Source organism: Epinephelus fuscoguttatus, linkage group LG1 (assembly GCF_011397635.1).
Source record: "Epinephelus fuscoguttatus linkage group LG1, E.fuscoguttatus.final_Chr_v1".
Taxonomy (NCBI): Eukaryota; Metazoa; Chordata; class Actinopteri; order Perciformes; family Serranidae; genus Epinephelus; species Epinephelus fuscoguttatus.
Window position 1 is genome coordinate 15,881,034 of NC_064752.1, and position 17,101 is coordinate 15,898,134.

Consider the following 17,101-nt stretch of genomic DNA (forward strand, 5'->3'; position numbering starts at 1 on the left):
TAAGAGGTTACACCACATCTATGGCGACATGATTTCACCAAAAATACATTCAAAAAATATGGCTTTGTAATTTCAAATAGCTCACTGAGGTTAAATTGTTGGATCTAAACAATTACCTTGGCCAACATTTTTAAAGCTCTTGCTTTCTATAATACATGTGTATGGTAACCACGGTGTAGTTAAGTTCATGGTAAGATCGTAGTGATGCCAAATAAAATATGGTTTTGGTATGGTCATGGTTTAGCAACTAAAGCCACATCTACACTATTATGTCATTATGTGATGGTGAAGTGATGTTTTAAACTGAAAATGATCTCTGTACACATGAGTGTTTTAGCACCCTTACAGAAATAATCTCTGTCCATGCTAACACACCTGCAATCGCATATCACATACCCATTCACATACAATGGGCATGCACATATCAGTGGCACGAAGCACATTATCAACTCTGCAGTTGGTTGCTTAGTTACAGAAAATACTGCAGAGGTGACAAAAAGTAAGACCAGAGATTTCTTCGCTTGGACAAGCGACAAGGTGGAACTGTTACTGCAACAAACACATGAGTATAAGGTGGTCAAGGCAGTCGAAAACATAGACTGGGAGTGATTGCAAAGCAAATATGACAATATATTAGCATAGTAGCGTAGTCACATTGTGACTGATAAGACCCAATCAGGAAGTGAACATGGCTGTTTGTAGTGTGGACGCCAGTTGTAAACATAGCAATAGTTATATGCTCAAAAATGAAACCGTAGTAGTGTGGGCCTAAGAGTGTGTTACTTCCTGTGTGAGCTATAAACATAACCTGTGTGGTGGAAAATCAATATTCATAAAATTTATCATGGTTCCCTAACCTCAACCAATTAGTTTTAGTAGCCTAAACTTTACCAAACCTTTGCCATAAAAACACTCATATGAACACTGGCGACCCATCCTAAAATCTGTACATTTTATGCTGTATATTGTGTGGTATGTACTGTATTCCCTTTCTTCTCTTTCCCTTATACCCCCACAGTCTTATTTTGACCTCCCATGGACATCTCCTGAATTGCTGATGCTAGCAAATGCAGCACGTTCCCTCTACTCAACGTTAGAGTTTGGAGAAGAGTTAGAAAGGGGAAGGTGAAAGTAACTTCACATCCTTGGTTAGCTGCAGGGAAAATAAAATGAAAGAGGGCAGAGGAGTAGGGGGAGGAATGTGGGGAGACTACATATATCTGAAAGGAGTTGCAGGAGAGAGGAAAGGAAACGTCCAGGCCCTCAGGCTCTGGGACACCCTGCCAACCTGCTTAGGCTGGCAAAACCAGTGTCATCTTTTAAAATCACATCTTACAGGATTTTCTTATGCTCAGCAGCAGGACCAGAATCTGCTGCACATCGGAAACTGTATAAATCTGTGATCAAATGTTTATCATATTGTTTTATACCGAATTGGAGCTGCACCTGTCTTTTACGGCGAGCTGATGAGTTACTGTAGACTGAATCATCCAATTCACCAACATTACGTTATTGTCTTCATTTTTTACAATAGATCAATGAAATTTCATCAATATGTTATCAGTGCATATGATAGTTAATTCATTAATCAAATGTTAATCACCAGAGCAACACAATGTTGGATTTTTATGTTTGCTGGAGAGGAGAGGAGAGGAGAGGAGAGGAGAGGAGAGGAGAGGAGAGGAGAGGAGAGGAGAGGAGAGGAGAGGAGAGGAGAAAAGGGGGGAGGAGAGAAGAGAAACTGAAAGAAGAGGAAAGAAAAGGAGAGAAAATGAGAGGGAATGAGAGAATAGGAGAAGAGGAAAAGGGAGGAAGGGGAAGATGAAAGGAGATAAAATAAAAAGAAAGGAGAAGAAAGAAAAATAGTGAAAGATTATGAAAAGAGGGAAAAGGAGAGGAGAGAAAATAAGAGAATAGGAAAAGGGAGAAAAGGAAAGGAGATGAGAGAAAAGGAGGAGACATGACAGAAAAGGAAAAGAGGGAAGATGATAGGAGAGAAAATGAGAGAATAGGAATAGTGAGAGAAGGAAAGGAGAGGAGAGGAAAGGAGGGGAGATGACAGGGAAGGAAAGGAAATGAAGGGAAAGGAAATGGGAGGAAAGGAAAGGAAAGGAAATTGGAGGAAAGGAAAGAAAATTAAAGGAAAGAAAAGGAAAGGAGGCAGAAGAAAAAATGAAAGGAAAGAATACAAGAGAAAAGGAAGGAAAGGAAAGAAGGAAACAAGAGAGGAGGTGGAAGAGGAAACAAACGGAAAAGATACAAGAGGAAAGGAAGGGAGGGGACAGGTAAGAAAGTTGAGAAGAGAAGGAGGAAGAGAAACAAAAAGCAAGGGAGAGGAGCAAACAAAAGGGGAGAGGAGAGGGAATGAGATGAGAGGCAAGTAAAGGAAAGGAAAGAAAAAAGGAGAAAAGGAAGAAAGGAAAGGAAAGGGAGGAGAGGAAACAAGAGAGGAGAGGAAACAGCAGAAGTGCAAAGGAGAGTAGAAGGAAGAAGATGAGAGGGAAAGAGAGGATAGGAGGAAGCAAAGCAGCACTAGAGAGGGGAGGGAGAAGAGATGAAGAAACAACAGAGGTGAGGAGAGCATGCATTCTTTCAGTTTTATTACTGTGGAGGGAGAGACAGAGGCATGAAGTGGAGCGGGTGAGGAGGAGGGGGGAGGGGGGAGGTTAATGACAGCGAGGGAGGCAGACTGGGAGCTTGTAACGCCATCTCCACGCTCTGCTGGCCAAACAGGAGCTGATAGGGCAAATGTGTTTCTGCTCAGGTGTGCTGAATTATTAAATAGACAGCGAGAGGAGAGGCCGGCGAACATCAGCCTCCCTGACCGGCTGTGGATCAACCAGTCACTCAGCGGTCAACACTCTGTGTGTGTGTGTGTGTGTGTGTGTGTGCGCATACGTGTGTTTGTGTGTGTGTGTGTGTGTGTGTGTGTGTGTGTGTGTGTGTGTGTGTGTGTGTGTGTGTGTGAAAGCGTGATCCTCCAGTTATCTGTAAAACACTGCCTGCTGAGGCTAAACGTGCTCTGCGGTGCTGAAGGCTCACCACCATGAAATGGCGTGTACATGTGTTACTAGAATATTCTAGGTTAAAAGACTCCACAAAGCCTCGTGTGTTCCCACCAGTTGTGAAACCTCTATTTAGCCGCACTATCACATTCAAGGCTGAAAGTCTCCTTATCCGCTAATGCACATGTGCCGCTGAACAGAAGCTACACACTGGAATCCAGGTCAGCAGTAACCTGGCTCGGATGAAAGCAGGACAGGTGAGTTGAAAATGGATTCCATGCTGCACAAAAACAAGCTCACCTACAAATAAGCAACATACTGCTGCATGTGGAGAAATCTGATAGTAGGATTACTTATTTTTTCATTTCCTGCACTGTACTTTACTGTTTTTTAATTCTTTGTTTTAATTGTAAATGACCGTTTATAATGTGTTTCTTTTGCACTTTGTCTTGATTGTTTTGATGTTTTGTGTAGAACACTCCGAATGGCCTTGTTGCTGAAATGTGCTTTATCAATTACACTTGCCTTGCCTAAGAATTACCAGTAAGTTTTTTTTGGAAATCACTTTAAAACATCCTATCTTTCAAAAAGATGCATGAAACTCAAGAAATTCAGAATGAAAGTCCTTGAAGCTGGGTCATTTGTTTTATTCAGCTCAATTAAGTTTGATAATATAATGCTAATTGTGCTTGGCAAGATTTTCTATAAATATAAGATGAGAAAAAATAAGATGTAACAGCCTGGAATAAGATATTATGACCAGGGGTGTCACAGTGGGGAGAAAAGTGGGATTGCTTACAGAGGGCACCAATGAAAGGGGGGCCCACGATAAGCCTGGGATAAAAAGTTTGGTTTTGTTTGATTTTTCCCCCCTAGGAAATTAGTGTCATAACTAACTTTGTTTGAACTGGCTAAATAAATTGGTTCAAAGACTGGATTTTGTATAAAAATAGTGGGAGCTCTCTGAGCCCCCCCTCCTCACCCCTTAAAGGAGCACAAATGGTTTAGTCCAGTGGTTCCCAATTGATCCAACCGCAGGGTCCAGGTGTCTCCTTGGTCACTAGTTTAAGGTCCACACATTCAGCATTACACTTAGGTTTGGCCATGTCTGTAGCTAGTTTGCTATCTCTGTTAAATAGCTGTTCGTTATTCAATCACTCTACGGCAGGAAATGGCACTTCAAAATAAAAGCAAGGAAATTCACTGTACTTGAAAATAAAGTGTTTCTTTTTTTTGGATACAGTCGTAAGTCACTTGCGGTCCATTCAGAATGGACCCCACGACCCATTTTTGGACCTTGACCCACCAGTTGGGAACCACTGGTTCATTCCACCCCTGTGATTCGTCTCTTAACTCAGCTCGGGCCCAGTGAGTGACTGCTCATGCTGCTAGAGCACCAACATACATAGTACATGGTTCTTGTGTTTTTGTTTTAAGGTACCATAGTGTACCTTTTTAATTTCTTTTTGTCCGTTTAGTATGTGCCTCACAACTCATTTGGAGTGGTCCTCAACACTTTTAATTTTTATCAAGGGGGGGGATTGAATACTGTAACTTATGTATATTTTTGCAATTATTCTGTACCCTTATGTACTTGGTATTCTTATTGTGTGTTGTAGAGTGACACTTAAATAAAGGGTTACCTATCTATCTACACTATCACACCCAAACATTTTGTTCTCAGTGAGATGATTTGGCTTTTCTTGGTCATATATGATTGTATAATGTCATAATGATCGACTGACTGATTATAAAAGTCCAAAAAACAGGCATCTGAACATCTGATCTCTGGCGCTTGGATATGTTCATCAAAAAAAAAAAGTTATCGTCAGATGAATCATTATAATAGTTCAGTGCAGCCCTGCTCTGCAGAGCAAAAACCTCCACTTGGCTCGTTAGCTTTTGTGTCTTCACTAAATGGACAAAATGTGAGGTGTGAAATCTCAGTTTAGCTCGGCTGTGAACTCCTGTGCACGCTGCTGTAATATTTAACAGGACATTATTAAGGATACATCCTTTAGAGGAGAGCCAGCCTACTGTATGTGAATACTAATCTGATGCTCCGGTCTAATGAGAGAGGGAGGGAACGAGAGGGGAGGGCAAAGATAAGAGCAGGGGTCATAAAACACCTGCGAGGGAAACAACGTTTATATGAGGGAACATTATGCTGTAAAAAAAAAAAAAAAAAAAGGGGGGGGGGGGGCAGAGAGTGTATGGAGTATTGTTACTGTAATTCTTGACAAAAGCACTCAACTAGAAAATGACTTGAATATGAGTAAAGAGGTTTATGGTTTGTGTTGAGTTTGGTCGACCCGCAGGACTTTATGGAGCAAATACTGCCGCACATTATGTTGGATTTTATTAGAAAAACAAAAGAAGAAGCTGCTGCACTCTGACCACCAGTCTGCATATTCTGTCAAGTTGCTGCTGGATGCAATTAAATTTAAAATAATCATAATATAAATAAAGACAAGACAGACTCAAAGCAAGTGCTCAGCTTGACTTCTGAACTATCAAGACTAAAGGCCAAGTTAGAATTTGTTATTATCAAACACACAGCTTTTAGGTTCAGCAGCCATGTCACTAAATCAGCCTTTTATCATCTAAAACAAATAGCAAGAATTAGGGGTCTCTTGTCCAGACAAGATTTAGAAAAGCTAATTTTCATCTCCAGGCAGGCGCACAACTGAAAAGGTCCCTTGTCTTGTCTCCCCATAAAGATCGTTAGACAGCAGAAACATATTCAGGAGGATGCTGCAAGAATTCTAATAAGAACCAGAAGAACTGAAAAATATTTTTCAGTTTATAAATCCTAATCTCTAAATCTTTAAACTTACTGTAACTGCACTGTCTTGTTTAGTATTTTTCATCACTGGGGTGACTATGGCTGTGTGTCAGAAGGTAGAGTGGGTCGTCCACTAATTGGAAGATCAACAGTTCGATCCCCGGCTCGTCCAGCCTGCATGCCGAAGCACCCTTAAGCAAGATACTGAACCCCAGATTGCTCCTGATGGCTTTTCCATCAGCATGTGAGTTTGTTAACAACTGAGTAGCAGGTGGCACCTTGTATGGTAGCCTCGGCCACCAGTGTATTCCTCTTCACAGTGTTTCTAGACCTTCATTTTTAGACCATTCATCTAGACCTTTTTTCAGGGAGGACACTTAGGCAAGGGTGCAGGTTTCATTTCGTTTCATATGAAATAGCCTGTTTGAATTTTCTGCATTCTGGGGGAAGTTAATGCATCAATAAAAGGTGGAAATCTCTTTAATTTTGTCAAACTAAAAGACCTGTGCTACGTTCATGTTTTTATTGGTGGGTGACAAATTTGCTTCCTAACTATTGAGGGAGACATGACCCCTGCATTCCGCCTGAAATCCACACCTATGCACTAAGGAGCAGCGCTACAAGCTGTAAATACAACACCAATATACTGTTACCTATAACACTGTCATACTGTGTTTGCTTATTTACTCATCCAGCAGATCCAGAGCAACATTAGCATTTATTCGGATTCATTTGGGGTCGTGTTTCTGGCCACTCAGTGAATCTAAGTCCATGATTCAGTCTCTTTTTAGCTCTACTTTGGTCTCAGTACATTAGAGGGAAATATTAGCTGCTAAATTCTCCACTATGTTCACCAGCTAGGCGCTAATTTTGTCTGCCTTCTGTTTGATGCTGTGCAGGTACAGCATAGAGGATTTTTTCTATTGGGGTTTTTGCTTAAAACAGCTGCCTGCTGCTGGAAACAACACTGATGAGAGCAGTTACAGTGAACTGAAACGAAGATGCTAAATTGCTCCACAGAGTCAGGTGATGATTCTCTGTTAAATTAACAGTGGATCAAAGGACTTGTGGAAAAACCTATAAATTTAAATCTTGTTCTAATGCATTTTTCTGCCTCAAGTAAAACACCTAAAAATAAAGAAAAGTGCTATTCACATAAAGTTGTTTCGTTGGATTCCAGAGGACTGAGGTCAGGGGACAGAAAATCGCAGGCAGATTAGCTGCGACCGGTTTCCGTTTTAACCTGTGCGACCTCCAGACTGCTCCCTCATGTCACATGCCAAACAAATCTCTAATCTTGGCTTTCATACTGCGACAAAGAAAGCCCGCTGCCTCGCGCTCCCTCCCTCACAACTCACTCACTCGCCAACTCGAGGGACCGATGATGAAGGAGACGGAGAGTGAGGCTGAGAGAGAGGGATCGGGGGAAGGGGGAGGGGGAAGGGCGCGAGAAATAGGGATGGAAGGCGAAAGAGAGAGAGAGGTCGCTGTGTGAGCGATAAAACGCCACAGGCTGCCTTAATGAAAAGCCTCTCGTGGCGATGGAGAGATTGCCTGTGGAATGGGCTGCTGATTGGAGAAGCAGCAGCTTGGTGTAGCGTGCAGACTAATTAAAGTATTGAAGGGGTTGGGGTGACAGGGGGAGATTAGACCTGCTCCCAGGGTTAGCCGAGCCGAGGGGAATCAGACAAATACACCTTACAACTGGGATAATGGGGGAATATACCACTAGCAAACAGTAAAGACATTCTGATCCAATACTCAGCTCCCATGTGAACATGGTTGTTGTCTAAAGCAGCTACCTGCAATACTGGTACAATCAGAACCTGTTTAAAGGTTAGGTCACCCAAATTACATCTCCCTCTAACAGTGTGCCTGTCTCACTGTCAACTGTTGTCATGCAGAGTATTTCTTTTGTACAGAGTCATTCTAGCGGAAACTCTTCACAGTTTATCTTGATGAACTGAGAAATTGTTTCTGGGAAGAGAGGTTGCTGTTGATGTTTTCATCTGTAATTTGAATTGCTTTGAGCTGGAGGCAGAAATCATAAAGACAGATATCTCACAACCTGTGCAAATAAAACAAAATCTATCTGCGCAGCTAGATGCCACTACAAGTGAGTGAAAAAGCATCATTATAATGTTTGTTTTTTCTCTTTTGGATGAACTGGCCTTTTAAATATGAAATGTTACTGTGGTTTGAATGCATTTTTGTGCTTTTTTGTGTTTGTCATCCAAAGGGGTCGGGCCGTTGTTGCTATATGTCAAATGCCTACACGCTGCCATCAAGATGTTTTATTAATATCTATTCTTTTTCTTAAAGGGACAGTTCACCTCAAAATCAAAAATACATATTCTTCCTCTCTCACCTGTGGCACTATTATCAATCTAAATAGTTATAATGTGAGTTTCTGAGTGCTGAAGATATTGGCCGTAGAGATGTCTGCCTTCTCTTAAATATAATGGAACCTGATGGCACTCGGCTTGTGGTGCTCTAAGCGCCAAAAAATTGTCACATATCACAGATTTGTCAGTGGACTTTCACGTCTACATACTACACACTAGGCAACCTTCTGTATCTGCTGTTGATGCTCCAGGACACCACAACCAACACTGGGGTGTCAACAAAAGCACATGGTTAGGTGTAGCCGAAAAAACCATCATGGTTTGGCTCAACATTCATACGGGAGCCAAATACCAGGCTCCCGGGTAAAAGTCCAGGGTTTGTTGGACCATCCACTAACCCTCCCACCCAACCTTTAGGCACTCTTCAGCTCCTTATATTATGTTGTTACCGGCAGCTTTCAAACTGATGCCAAGGTGCTGTTTGGTGACGTTATCTACTAATGCTGCCTGTCTGTGTATCATACTGCCGCGACAGGCGCTGTCCAGCCGCCCGACAGCATATCATAACACAATGAAAGGTTCCATCCAGCCGTGTTACAAACTGACGCCACTTGGTGGTGTATCATACCACTGTGAAAGGTGGTTTTTGGCATCAGTGTCTGATGCTAAAATCACTGACAAAGCGATGGTCTTTCATGACTTTGAAATGGCTGGTATTTCTGGGGATGTTTTGGTCTCCAGATTTAGCTGCAGAGTGAGCGTTCCTTGCTTTCATGCTGCTCTTTGGTGCAGGCAGCTGCAGACACAGAGGCAGCTGCTCAGAATGATGAGAGGCTTTGCACCGTGAGGCTCCAAAGTAACGCTAACTTCTGCCTTCTACTTAGAAGTGGTGAATTTACAGTCTCTGATTTTTGTTTGATATCTAGTGTTTGTGAAAAATGTTTTTGCACATTTCTGTCTGTTGTTAGCGTGGTTAGCTTGTTTCCTATATCACATAAATGTCACTGTTCCACTGAACGTCCCATTGGAACTCTCAATCTCTTTTTGGAAAAAAGGAACAAACAGTCAAATAGTTGAACTGAATTGCCTAATCTGATTTGACTGACATAATTCTGAGTCGGATACAGCCCAAAAAATCATGACGTAGTTACTCCAGATAATCCACAGTCCTTGTTGTGAGCAGTTTCATGTAGGAACTATTTTCTTTTACCAAACTACCCCTGCCAGCCGTATCACAACACGACAGGACACATGCATCTACTCATGGACAAGAGATTTGTCATCATAACTGCATGAGATGTAAACATTAATGGCTTCTTCCTTTGCTGAGGTGTAACATTAGCTAGTTCAGTGATGCTAGCAGTACTGAAATAAGACGCAAGCTTTCTGCTGCCCAGTGATACGGTCGCTAAAAACTCAATACTTTGGTCACATGATAACAACTGAACTGATGAACCATCACACTGGCAAACAAGCAAATGAGCCAGTGATGAGATGTGGCTGAAGTCTCTGGAAAAAACAATATTTGTGGTCCCTTGAGATGAAAATAAGTTGCCAATAAATTATTCTACAGTGTTATGCACTTTAACAGTCTGTTTGTTCATGTTGTTTTCTACAAATGAAATGTACACACACAGAAATCAATATGGTCGTGAGGTCGATTGTACCCATAATCCTTATATGCAATTTGAAATGTTTTCCACAGAGCTTCTACTGTACATCTACAGGGCTCATCTGATTCCCAGAGGGAAAAACAGACAGTATATCAGATACAGGCACACTGACACGCAAGGTCATCACCAGTGATTTGTGTCAAGGTGAGAAACAAGGAGGAAAACCTCACTGAGTGAAAGGAAACGAATGAAAAGTGACTGACACATGTTGGGGAGAGAGGAAAATACATCAGGGTGGAAAAATATCAGGCTGATTGGGCACCTGGGAAGACAGCCTGGGTCAAGGGTCATAGAGAAGCTGTCAACCTGTCACTGCTGTGCCCACATACACTGTCTAATCTGTGCTTTACCTCACACACTGTGGAGTTACTGTACAGAGTTTCATGTGACATATGTCGAGACGTGACTGTCCATTTCCCACCAGTCTGTCGCTCCTGTTTGGGATAACTTCTTTCGTTATTTGCATTATCGTCATCGTTATCACACGTCTCCTCTCGTTTCAGCTTTGCAATGTCACATCTCGCCTTGCTGCTAAAACCACCATTTCCCACAGGATTAATAACGTAGCTGCCTGTCTGTCTATCAAGTGCCGATATGTAAACTCCTTCCTGCTGGCATCTCAACACCCAACAGAAGAGAATACCAGGGGATGATGTGGAGGGAACTCATTAGTGAGTGGCATTTAAGATGCAATCCAGTAACACGAACAGGGGATTTATAATATCAACAGAGAATGATTGACAAGTTCTAAACTGCTGGAGTTTCTTCCCTTTCTCTCCAGTGAGTGTCTTAACAAAACAACCATAAACTTTGCTATTAGGGATTTATGATGTGACGGAAAGTACAATTCTATATTTGGTAACACTTAATGACCATCTCCCGGCAACAAGCATTAACGACCCTTTTCCCGGGCAAACAGTCGTCCACAGTGCGCAATATTACAGCAAAGGTACATCTACCGCAAAGTGATACGTCTGTGCACGCTGGAGTCAGACTCCTGTGAGCTGATTTTAGTTTTGTTTTTTGAAGGAATATCTTTAATAGAAACATAACTAAGGGAGTGTGCAGCGCTGCCATGGCTTCACAGGCTTTTTACACACTTCATTGTGTTGTTGATTTGATCTTAAATGGATACCATTTTTGCCTATCAGTCTACACTCAATGACCCATGATGACAAAGTGAAAACATGCTTTCAGACATTTTTGCAAATGTATTAAAAATCAAAAACTGAAATATCTCATTTGCATAAGTGTTCAGGCCCTTTGCTGTGGCACTCAGGTGCATCCTGTTTGCTTTAATTATCCTCGAGATGCGTCTACAACTTAATAAACCTGCCCTTTTTGTGCAGACAGCTTCAACCACCTTTTTAATATTAGTCAGTAAAATAATGAGTCTTTGCTGTGTCACACTAGTACTGCAGCAACATGAAAACTCCTAGCGTAAATATCTGCATTGCTTTAAAGCACATTGTACACCGCTGTCTCATAGAAATTACTTTTGCATGTTACTAAACCGCTTTCCTAATAATGAGGCAATGTAATCACGGCCTGGATTATGTTCAGAGAAACAGCTTCTTTCATGTCCCGTGTAGGTTTTGAAATGAGGTTGCTGGGGTGGATAGCAAATGTACAAAGTGCAGGACTTGGCACCAGAATTTCAGGTTCTCGTCCAGACTCCTGTCTTAAGTTTATGCATCAAATGGACTCTGGTTAAGGTCAGGCAAAGATCGTGATTCGCTAAAACGTTAATAAGAAAGGTGATAAAAACATTTCCTCATTACGTAATAGACTTTAACTTGCTTTGCATTAATTTTCCCCTCAAAACATATTTGTTGCTTCAAATTAGTTGCTTTTAAACGTAATTTCTTGGAGACGGGTCTGCATTTTAAGTATATTTAAATGTTTTTACTAATAGCTGATAAACACCTCAGCAGTTAGAAGCATTACAATGCATCATAGCAAACACCACCCTTTCTCTTATTAATTCACACAATGAAAAAGCCCATTAGTGCTTTTGTGTTTACGGCAGCACCATTAAAGCTAATCTCTTGCAGTTCATATTGATTTTCAGTGGAAATACAAAGATTTATTAAAAGGAGCGGGACAGTTTCACCTGATTTTTTTTTAATCCAGATTTGTACAGTGAGAATTTGTTGTGTTTGCTGCTATGAAAGACACAGATCACAGCAGTTTACAGGAGAGCACAGCTCAGAATATAATTTACATGATGGAATGAGAAGATGAAAATGTGGGGGAAACGCAAATATGCTGCTGGTTATGTGCCACAATATGCACAGGAAAGAAAACATATAGGTGTGTGAAGATAAAAAAAACAACAACAGATACATTTCTTGACTTTTTTGGAAATTAAAACTGTTTTTTAAAAGGTCACATTGTCTCTGTATCCAATCAATACTCATATGGATTACTGATTTGGGACTGAAATCACAATAACCAACACAACACACTGCTACAACCAATTTTAATACACAAGTCAAACTGTGTGTCTCCAAAACATACAGTAGGTCACACCTGTATGTGAGCATACATGTACTGTATGTGCTGTCGTATACCCTGTATCATATGTATATATTTACAATTTAGGGTGGGACAGAGGCCATTTTGAAGAGTAAAGAAACTAAAATGGGGTTGATATGGGTTGACCAGTTGGACCTGGTGAACAGCCTCACAACAGACAATTCAGAGAAGATTCGTTTATACAAGTCAAATTTTGTTAAATACCTTGACGGGTTTCTTGCGCGATGACTCTGCCTCGTTGTTCTCGGCCTCCTCGTGCTCTTTGCTACCTTGGGGCAGGTTGGAGTAGTTGGCCAGGCTGCTGAGAAGAGACGACACCATGGGACTGGTGTCCATCTCCTCCTGCAGGGATACAAACACGCACAGAAGAGCTGGAGTCAGTGTTTGTTTCATCAGAGATGCAACACTTCAAAGAGTGTGAGCCTACATCTTTGGTACAGCTGTGTATTTTAACCCTCAGACGGCCACATGAACCAGATACTGTAACCTTAATACACTGTACTTGTAGATAAGTTGCTATTTCAGGTGCTGTGCTGCATGGATTTTACAAAGTCAGATCTATCTGAAGGGAAAAAAGGTGCTTACACAATAAATAGTTCATTTTCTGATTCTGTTTTCTTTTCTCTTGTTTAATCTGGAAACCCCACTGAGAGCACAATGTAAATACATTTGTGCAGAGCTGTGGCAAATTGCCTCACTGAAGTTCTCTCCTGTAGCAGTGTGATATTTGCTTGCATTAACCTGAGGTTCCAACGTGCCCTTCACACAGTAATTACCCTCATTAATAGATGTCACAGCCCCTATTCAATCCCCAAATTGTGAGGCTGAGTGTATCCTGCGTCTTATGATCGTGCCGGATTGTGTATCAGCGTGTGTGTGTGTGTGCAGATGATTGGACCGTACCTCAAACAAGGCCATGTTCTTGCCGTCATACTGCTGGCTCTTCTCTGCGGCAACATCACTGCTGTTGATGAAGGGGCTGCTCTCCTTGGGGTTACTGTCACCTGGAGGGAACAAACACACACACCTTGACATTTAAACTGGACTAAACAAAAAAAATACCAGCAAAGAGCATGATGTACATGTGCGTCTTCATGTGCGAGCAACATCTTTCAAGAACAGACAGACTTGTTTTTTATTCATCTATTTATTTATTGTGTAATCAAAGAAAGACACACAAACAGAAAGCTCAGACTGGAGGACATCAGCCAGGAGAGGAGGGGAGGCTCGTCGTCTCCATAAAGCGCCCACAGTCAGAAATGCAGAGGAACAGATCCATAACTAATGGAGTGTGTATTCACAATATGTGCAGTGCTATATATTCCATATGGCCAGAGGAAGAACGCCAACTGGAACATCTCAATCAGTTTTTTCACCACGCCGACAAACGATCAGATCACAAGTCCGAACACTAACGCAGAGAAATAATGAGAAATGTTCGGCAGCTTTTTACCCCCGAAACACAGAAAGGCAGAAACAGTGAATGTTGTTTAGGTGACAGCTTGCTGTAGGCATGATGACTCCATCGAGAAGCATCTGTCCGCAAGTTCACAGGCTGATGGAGGCCCCGAAAGGCCGGTGAGGAAAATAAATCTGGTGATCCATTTTGTAAAACTGATTTAATTTGATTTCCGTCCTGTGTTTTTGACTGAACAGGTGAATAATATAATATTATTTTAATATTTTTTATATTTTTTATTTTATTTTAATCTATTTTTATTTATTTTGTCTTATTTCATTTTTTATATTTTACTTTTTTTATTTATATTTATTTTATTCTACTTTTTATTTTCATTTTATTTGAATAAATGCTTTATGTCCTATTCAGTACATGGGGCTGTGGTGCATTTCAGCCTTTTGTAACCATATTACAACAAAAAACCTGACCAAAAAACAAACAAACAAACAAGTCACCTACCAAAACCTTCTTCCCACCACAGATGGGGAATAAAAATAAAGAACTTGGAAATATTATCCTGATAAAAAATCTTTATTTTTCACCTGATCTTAGGTAATAAACACAGGAGAAAAAAAACCCAATATTGATCAGACTTAGAAACCTGATCACCAGAATTGTTTATCTCCTTTCCCTCTCAGGGCTTCCACAGTGTCCAAAGGCACGAGGCAAATCTCCAAAACAAACGATATGGGGAAGGTCATTATCTGCCTCTTGGGAGAGATCATTGACAAGCTCATTGATTTCCAATTGAGGGTTTGAAAATGGATCACAAACAGCATTTTTTTTTTTTTTTTTTTTTTTTGGCAGTGTGACTGTTCCAGTCAAAATAAACAACTCTTCTTATTTTTCTCTGGGCTTTTCTCACCTAGGTTTTATTTTTTATTTTCATTTTTTTTTAGCAGAACGAGAACGAGAGATTGAGAGAATGAGCTGACTTTGTTCGACGTTGACGTGCTGATAAACAAGCTTTGTGCAGCCCTTTCTGTTTTTATAATTACAGCCCTCGAGTATTTCTGCCTTCATTTGTTAAGGTTAATAGAGGTTGTAAGTTTTGGACCTTTGAAGTACTGGACATTTTTAAACAGGTATTTGTTTAGCTTAGAGGTGGCTAATGGGTTACAACTGTAGGTGCTTCTGTAAAACACAGAATTGAGGAAAGAAATGTCTTTATCTGAGCAGCTGCTGCTGGAATTACCACAACATAATTGTAGCTCTACCTTAGATACCTGTGGTGCCTCTGTGGGTGAGTACAAAATACGAGAGCTACAGCTACACTTTAATGGGAGACATGGAAGCTACAAAAACTGTAACTGGTCAGTTTGGGCTGGAGTGTTGACGGGCAAACTTGTTAAGTGTCGGGACGACATGGAGCAGGCTGAAGAGAGGCTCTGGGGGGGTTAAATTTGCACTTTTAACTCAAGCAGAGCAGTCACCATATTAAATTTGACTATTTTCATCATCAGTCTGTTTTTAATCAGTGTTATTTGTTCATTAATCCATTAATCTTTCAGTCTGTAGAAGCTCCAGCACGCACGCGACCCATTACAGGAAAATGAATGAATCATCATGTGATATCAATCATATCCAATCATACTTTGAATTATAATGAATGCTTGATAATGACCATTCATTAAGACAGTGTTGAAGCACATTATGCAGACTGTAAATCAATCCCTAAACAGAGATGCAGAACAATGGTTCAACACATCTGATTCCAGTTGTTGTACCTGCCTCATGTGGATCCAGTGAACATCCTGTCTGTTATTTCACACCACACTGTTTTGAGCCTGAAGCTTTGATTAGCTTCAGCACTTGACCTGCTTCCTGACCAGACGTTTTGCTCTTGTCTCAAAAATTAATTGAATTTAGAACCACTTTGTTCAGCACTATTCACAATGAAGGTCTTGGGTGGCGAAAGGCTTGCACAGAGTAAGCCGTCGTATTTGCGCCTTCCCCTCCGAGCGTCTCTTGAGGGAGACAGCAGATTGCTCTCCCTCTGGCTCCCGGTCCTGTCTTGGACTGAGCACCACGAGACCAAGTTATTTATAGCCGGGATGCTGCAGCCATGTGCCATGACGTCGGGGCACCGCTAACAGCCGGTATGCTGTTCTACAGAGACATAGCAATAGGGCCACTCAGACGGTGATGCAGACGAAAAAAGCGGCTGCGTTCAAAGAGATTCGGGGCAGGAAAAGAGCACAAAAAAAGAGGCAATCAGAGGAGAGGTTGATACAAAGAGATGGAAAGCAAGAGAATCAGGGTGCAGATGAGGAGATGGAGAGAGACACAGATAGATGGGGCGAGAACGAATAGTGACAAGGAGAGAGATATGGGCTCAGACAGACAAAGACAAGGCGGCCAGACCTGAAATGGGAACCCGCAGAGGGAGAGAGGGGAGAGAGACACATACACTTATGTCTCGGGCTGTAAAATGTAAAAGCTTCTGCTGCACTTAAGGTTCAGCTCACTTTGACCTGCAGGTTCAAACATACACAGGCGGTTAAAAGGGAAGCCAGAGCATCCTGCTGAGGGTTCTCAGAACACGTGTATTATTTAGTTGTTTGTTTAAAACTATTTTAACCTCTTCAGACCATGCCAGCATGATATACCTCTATGATACAGGAGTGCTACATGCATCTGTTGACATCGATATCAGGCTTGTTGTGCATGGCAGATGAGATAAACATCTATGAGCACAGATGAACACATGAACAGAGGGAGATGTAAACAGAAGCATAGCGTACGGAAGAATTCTGTTTTTCTGTAACAACATTATTATGTTAATTCAGAAAAACGGCAAAGACTTTCTTCTTGAATGAATACATTATGCTTCCGTGTACAGTGTGCACCAATGTATGCTTTTAAACACAACACTGAAACCACTCGCTACATGCTGCTTAGTTACTATAGTTATTTTGTGCTATCTGTCCCATGATGCTAATTAAAAGCACTATAATCAAATTTACAGAAACTTTATTTAGTGTTGAAACGGTATGTTGATAACTTGAAATGTCGATCTACCAAAAACTGAAAAAGAAAAGTTGATAACGAACATTTCTTTTATATCACTGCAAAGAGATTTTTTGGCCTTTTGAAATGTTGGTCAGACAAAACAAGCAATTTCAAGTAAGTGACCTCAGATATTTAAGTCATGATAAAATATTTTTGCAATTTTAAATGCTCTGCTGAATATTGTTGTTAAATTTAATGCAATATATTGTGATTTATTACCTTTTTTTAAATGGCAAATTATATCCCCAAAAGAAAACTTTGTCAAAATCTGTTTTATCTAATAT

The 17,101-nt window shown here is 41.0% G+C and overlaps 1 protein-coding gene across 5 annotated transcripts in view; it reads right to left on the bottom strand.

The window, feature by feature from the left end:
* Positions 1 to 17,101, bottom strand: part of slc12a5a (solute carrier family 12 member 5a) — a 225,481-nt gene that overhangs the window by 56,211 nt on the left and 152,169 nt on the right. For all 5 annotated transcript variants that reach the window (XM_049591425.1, XM_049591443.1, XM_049591434.1 and 2 more), the window contains 2 exons: positions 13,250 to 13,350; positions 12,551 to 12,688 (listed from right to left, as the gene is read on the bottom strand). In XM_049591425.1, the coding sequence (XP_049447382.1) occupies positions 12,551 to 12,688; positions 13,250 to 13,350 (239 nt within the window). The remainder of the gene's footprint in view (positions 1 to 12,550; positions 12,689 to 13,249; positions 13,351 to 17,101) is intronic.